We start from the raw sequence: 6,466 nt of genomic DNA on the forward strand, positions 1-6,466 counted from the left end.
GTAGAGATGGGCTCTTGCCACCTTGTCCAGGCAGGTCTTAAACTCCTGAACTCAAGCAGTATACCCACTTGGGCCTCCCAAAATGCTGGGATTACAGGCATGAGCCACCACACACGGCTAATTGATTTGTATATTTTGTAGAGACAAGGTTTTGCCATGTTGCCCAGGCTGGTCTCGAACTCCTGGACTTAAGCAGTCCTGCCTTGGCCTCCCAGAGTGCTGGACTTACAGGCGTGAGCCACAACCCCTGGCTAGAACATGTTTTATACCCCAGAAAGATACCTAGTACCCTTTAATTGTCAGCCCCAACTTCCATCTCCCCCAACCCCTGGCTACTACTCATCTACCTTCTCTGCGGATTGCCTGTCCTGTCCTGAGCACGTCCTAGAACTGGGGCCGTAGACTGTCACTTAGTGTAAGGTTTCCAGGGTGTATCCAACTTGGAGCATGCCTCAGGCCTCACTCCTTTGCATGGCTGAATTATTCCATTGATGATGTGCTGTATTTTGTTTATCCATTCCTCATTGATGGGCAAGTTCGTTGTTACTGAATCTTGGCTGTTAAGAAGAATACTGTGCCTCGCGTGGTGGCTCACGCCTGTAATCCCAACACTTTGTGGGGCTGAGGCAGGAGATCGCTTGAGCCCAGGAATTCAAGACCAGCCTGGGCAACATAGCAAAACCTGTTTCTACAAAAAATACAAAAAGTAACCAGGCTTGGGGATGCATGCCTGTAGTCCCAGCTACTGGAGAGGGTGAGGTGGGAGAATCACTTGAGCCTGGGAGCCGGAGGTTGTAGTGAGCAGTGATCATGCCACTGCACTCCAGCCTGGGTGACAGAGTGAGACCCTGTCTCAAAATAAATACATGAAATAATGCTGAATTGCCTCTGAAACACATTTTCAAGCAAACTTGCTGTTCTCAGCCTTCATCCACAGCCAGCTCAGGCCATGCCACGGAGCTTTTGTGGCTGTTCGCCTGCCCCGCTGCTGCATTCAGCCTCGCCCTTCCTGGGTCGGCTGTGTCAGTTCCCCGTGTGCGTCTGATTTCCAGCCCCTCGCGTTCTGTGGCTGTGTGCCACCTCTCCTCTCTCTCCTGTGGATTCACGCTGTGGACAGCATTTCTTCACTGCCATTCCAGTAGGGGCCGTGCAGGAGCCACCGCACCGCCCTCACCCGGGAGGCCTCACCTCAGAGCTCTGTGCCAGGTTGCTTGCTGGGTGACAAGATTTTCATCTACATTTTATCTTTTTTAAAATTTTTTTACTTTTTATTTTATTACTACGTTTTTTTAGACAGAGCTTTGCACTGTCGCCCAGGCTGGAGTGCAGCAGTGCGATCTCGGCTCACTGCAGCCTCCACCTCCTGGGCTCAAGCGATTCTCCCACATCACCCTCCCAAGTAGCTGAGACTACAGGCGTGCAGGACCACTCCCAGCTAATTTTTTGTATTTTTAATAGAGATGGGGGTCTCACTTTGTTACAGCTCAGGCTGGGCTCAAACTCATGGCCTCAAGTGATCAACCTGCCTCGGCTTCCCAAAGTGCTGTGGTTATAAGTGTGAGCCATCATGCCTGGCCAGTTTTTCCTTTTAAGAAACATGATATTTGGGATTACTTTTTCTCTGTAGTGTGAGGTAGCAGTCCCATTTTCCCTTTTTTCCCCATACAGATGTCCTGAGACCCTTGTTAAGTACTGTGGCCCTGCTGACTGCTGTTTGGGGCATTTCCCCTCCTTGATTTCCCCTCCTTGGCTGTCAGGATTGATGCTGCCGGCCATAGCCTCAGACCTGGTGTCTGCACGTGGATGCAGAGGCACCCGCTTGTTCCCCCTCGCTCTGGAGGACTGGGCTGGAACCCCTTGAAGAGAGCGAGGCTTGTATTGGGAAAGTGAGGCCTTGCCTTAGCTTCTCCGTGGCATCTGGGGAATCAGGCTGGGATGGGACGTGTGAGTGTCTTTACTGTTTGTGTGGGTGTTGGTGGGGATGGCCCAGACTGCAGGCCCCACAGAGGGTGGCAATGCCTTCGTGAGCTGTGGACTGAGCGTGGTGGTACCCGTGGGCTGCCGAGGGTCCCGGGCCGGCTTGCCCCAGGGACAGCTTGTCGCTCATGTCCAGTGACTGAGCAGTGGTGGCAGACCCCGGGGAGAACTGAGCGTGTTTGAAGAGACTCATGTGACTCTTTGGGGGAGGGCCTGCGGGGTCCCCAGGCTCCTACTGACCTGCACCTTCCCTGTGCTGTGTGTGTCTGTGCTTTATAACTTCAGGGCCCCGTGCGGTCTGTGCAGCATGTGCCTTGCGGCAGCCCTGAAAAGAGGCAGGTCCAGGCCCAGGCCCCATTTTACAGTGAGGCTCAGAGAGGCCCCCGGCCTGGCAGAGCCTCCCCAGCTTCCTGCCTTATGTGGGTGGCTGTGGACCTACCTTCGCAGCCGGGGCTGCCCCTGGCGACCTGTGATGTGAGCTTGAGCAGCTTTGCACGTCATTCTGGGCCATGCTCCAGCGAGGTGCCTGTTCAGGTCTGGTGACCATCTTCCACTGTGCCTTTTCTGGCTTTGTATAATTTGTTCTTTTTTTTTTTTTTTTTTTTGTCAGAGTTCTTTATATAATTTGAATAAAGCTCTTTGTTAGCTAAATGTGTTGCAAATAGCTTTTTCAGTTTGTGATTATCTTTTGAGTTTTACAAATTGTTTTTGAAGAACAGAGGTTCTGGATTTTATGTGGTTCAGTTTGCCAGTCTCTTCCTTTATGGATTCTGTTTTTAATGTGTCCTAGTTAAGCAGTCTTTCCTTACTAACAGGTCAAAATATGTATTCTGAATTTTTCTGGAAGCTTCACAGTTCAACCTAAAATCTTTCCTTTAGATCATTAATCCACCTGGGGTTGAGTTGGTGTGTATAGTGTGAGGTGCTGTCCCCTCTCCTTGTTCTCAGATGAGAGCCGGCTGCCCTGCACCCTGCCTGAAGAGCCTGGCCCCCCGTTCACCCACGCATCCACCCCCCAAGCCCCTCAGCATCCTTTATCAGAGGTCTGCTTCTGACTGTCTCTGTGGTTCCAGGTGGTCTGTTTGTCAGTCCCTATGCCAATATCACGCTGTCTTCGTTATCATGGCCTCTACTTTTTAAAAATCATCTCCGGCCGGACACGATGGCTCACGCCTGTAACCCCAGCACTTTGGGAGGCCAAAGGGGGCGGATCACGAGGTCAGGAGATCGAGACCATCCGGGCTGATACGGTGAAACCCCGTCTCTACTAAAAATACAAAAAAATCAGCTGGGCGTGGTGGCGGGCACCTGTAGTCCCAGCTGCTGGGGAGGCTGAGGCAGGAGAATGGTGTGAACCTGGGAGGCGGAGCTTGCAGTGAGCCGAGATCGCGCCACTGCACTCCAGCCTGGGAGACAGAGCGAGACTCTGTCTCAAAAAAATAATAAATAAAAATAAAAATCATCTCTATTGAGGTATACTTTATATGGAATAAATGCATACACTTCAAGTGTGCAGTTTGATACATTTGGACAAGCATATATAATCTTGTAATGCTGCCCCAGTCAATACTGAGAACAGTCCCAGCACCCTAGAAAGGCCCTGTGCTCCACAGGCGGCCCCCGCTGCCCTCTCACAGCCCCCAGCCCGGTTTCTGCCACTGCAGACCGAGCAGCTCTGTGTGTCTAGTGCCCATTGTCATCATCCGAGCAGTTCAGTGTGTCCTAGCGCTCCCCCTCATCAGCCGAGCAGCTCTGCGTGTCCTAGCGCTCCTCCTCATCAGCCGAGCCACAGCACAGGCACTTATTTGTTTCCGGTCTCCTTCCCTCACTGAAACGCTCTCGAGATTGATGCATTCTGCTGCATGTGCCGTGTCTGCGTGTTGCTGTGTGGTGGTCCACCAGTGAGTGTGTCAGTTTTGTTTATCCTTTCTATTGATGGATGTTTATTTGATTTGTTTCCAGTTCCGGGCTATTATGAATGAAGCTGTAAGCATGTGTAGACCTAACTTTGTGTGGACACGTTTTTTTTTTTTCTCTTGGGTGCATACCTGGGATTGGAACTGCTGGCTCTGTGGTAAGCACCAATCTCTTCCAGAGTGGCTGTCCCCCTTGACACCCCAGCAAGGTTGTCCCACAGCCTTGCCAAGGGTTGGCCTTTGAGTTTTTTTTTGGTTTTTTTTTTTTTTTTTTTGAGACGGAGTCTCGCTCTGTCGCCCAGGCTGGAGTGCAGTGGCGGGATCTCAGCTCACTGCAAGCTCCGCCTCCCGGGTTTACGCCATTCTCCTGCCTCAGCCTCCTGAGTAGCTGGGACTACAGGCGCCCGCCACCTCGCCCGGCTAGTTTTTTGTATTTTTAGTAGAGACGGGGTTTCACCGTGTTAGCCAGGATGGTCTCGAACTCCTGACCTCATGATCCACCCGTCTTGGCCTCCCAAAGTGCTGGGATTACAGGCTTGAGCCACCGCGCCCGGCCGGCCTTTGAGTTTTATCCTGGCCACTATAAGATGGTGTTTCATTGTGATATTTGCACTTCCCTGCTGAGTAACGATGCTGATCATCTTTTTGTTGTACTTATTTGCCACTTGTATTTCTTGTTTTGTGAAATGAACATTCAGATCTTTTGCCCATTTGTTTGAGTGTTTGTGTTATTCCTGAGTTGTAAGAGTCTGTTGTTTGTTCTGGGTGTAAGTCAGTTATCAGGTGCACTTGCCAACAACATACTCCTGTCCTGTGCTTTGCCTTTCTGTCTCCTAGACAGTTCCTTTTGAAGAACCAAATTTTTTTTTGTTTTGTTTTGTTTTGTTTTGTTTTGTTTTTTGAGACAGTTTGCTCTTGTTGCCCAGGCTGGAGTGCAATGGTGTGATTTTGGCTCACTGCAACCTCCATCTCCCAGGTTCAAGCAATTATCCTGCCTCAGCCTCCCAAGTAGCTGGGATTACAGGCACCCACCACCATGGCCAGCTAATTTTTGTATTTTTAGTAAAGGCAGGGTTTCACCGTGTTGGCCAGGCTGGTCTCGACCTGACGTCAGGTGGTCCACCCTCCTTGGTCTCCCAAAGCACGGGGATTACAGGCGTGAACCACCATGCCCAGTCTAGAACCAAATGTTTTAATTCTGTTACCATTTCTTCTTCTCTAGTTAGTGCTTTTTGTGTCCTGTCTTAACATTTTTCACCTAGCCCAGGCAGCAAAGATTTTCAACTGCATTTTCTTCAACAAATTTCATAATTTTACTTTAAGATACATGCGATTTGGAATTACTATTTCTAGGTGGTATGAGGTAGTAGTCACGTTTTTTCCTCATACAGATACCTCGTTTCCAGCACCATTTGTTGAAAAGAGAACCCTTAACTTACTGAAGTATGCGGTGCTTTTGTCGAAAGTCAGCTCATTTCGTGTGTGTGGTGCTTCCCCAGGACTCTTTTCTGTCCCACTCTTCTCTATTTCAGTCTTTTTTTTTTTGGCGGGGGGGGGTGGGGACGGAGTCTCACTCTGTCACCCAGGCTGGAGTGCAGTGGCACGATCTCAGCTCCCTGCAAGCTCCGCCTCCTGGGTTTGCGCCATTTTCCTGCCTCAGCCTCCCGAGTAGCCGGGACTACAGGCACCCGCCACCACACCCAGCTAATTTTCTGTATTTTTTTTAGTGGAGATGGAGTTTCACTGTGTTAGCCAGGATGGTCTCGATCTCCTGACCTCTTGATCCACCCGCCTCGGCCTCCCAAAGTGCTGGGATTACAGGCGTGAGCCACTGCGCCCAGCCTCTGTTTCAGTCTTTATACTGTTACCATGCTGTCTTGATCACTAGCTTTATATTGAATCAGGTGATAGAAGTTACCCAACTTTTCTTCTTTTTCTTTTTTCCAAAATTGTTTTGGCTATCCTAGGACCGTTTGCATTTCCATATGAATTTCAGAATCAGCTTGTCGGTTTCTAGAAAAATTTTCATTGGAATTACTTGACTTTCTGAATTAATTTGGGAAGAAGTGCCATCTTAGGCAAACCGAGTCTTCCAATCCAGTGCCATGGTAAAGTGCTCCGTTTATTTAGATCAGTCTCATCCTACATTTTCTTGTAGTTTTCAACGTATTGGTTTTGCACACATTTCGTTAAATTTATTACTAAGTATTTTGTGGTTTGGGATGCTATTATAAATGATTTTTTAATTTTCCAGTTATTTGTTGCAAGTATATAGAAGTACAATTGGCTGTTGTATATTGATCTTGTATCATGTGACTTTGTTAAATTCATTTATTTCTGTAGTTTGTTTCTTTCTTTTCCTGCTTTTCCTTCCCTCCCTCCCTCCCTCCCTCCCTTTCTTTCTCTCCTTTTTTCTTTTTTCTTTCAATAAAGACAAGGTCTTCTGTGTTGCCCAGGCTGGAGTACTGCGGCTATCCTCTAGTGATTTTTTTCTTTTTGTTTTTCTTTCTTTTTTTGAAATGGAGTTTCTCTCTTGTTGCCCAGGCTGGAGTGCAGTGGCGCGATCTTGGCTC

The 6,466-nt window shown here is 48.9% G+C and overlaps 1 protein-coding gene across 3 annotated transcripts in view; it reads left to right on the forward strand.

Annotated features, from left to right (window-relative positions):
- The window catches only part of THAP4 (THAP domain containing 4), a 46,167-nt gene that overhangs the window by 35,932 nt on the left and 3,769 nt on the right, over positions 1-6,466 (forward strand). Inside the window, exon 5 of one of the 3 annotated variants that reach the window (XM_011929540.1) lies at positions 2,496-2,499. The exons of the other annotated variants lie outside the window; for them this stretch is intronic. Coding sequence (XP_011784930.1) covers positions 2,496-2,499 — 4 coding nt within the window. The remainder of the gene's footprint in view (positions 1-2,495; positions 2,500-6,466) is intronic. 3 annotated transcript variants of the gene reach the window in all.

Source organism: Colobus angolensis, unplaced genomic scaffold, assembly GCF_000951035.1.
Source record: "Colobus angolensis palliatus isolate OR3802 unplaced genomic scaffold, Cang.pa_1.0 Scaffold82, whole genome shotgun sequence".
Classification (NCBI taxonomy): domain Eukaryota; kingdom Metazoa; phylum Chordata; class Mammalia; order Primates; family Cercopithecidae; genus Colobus; species Colobus angolensis.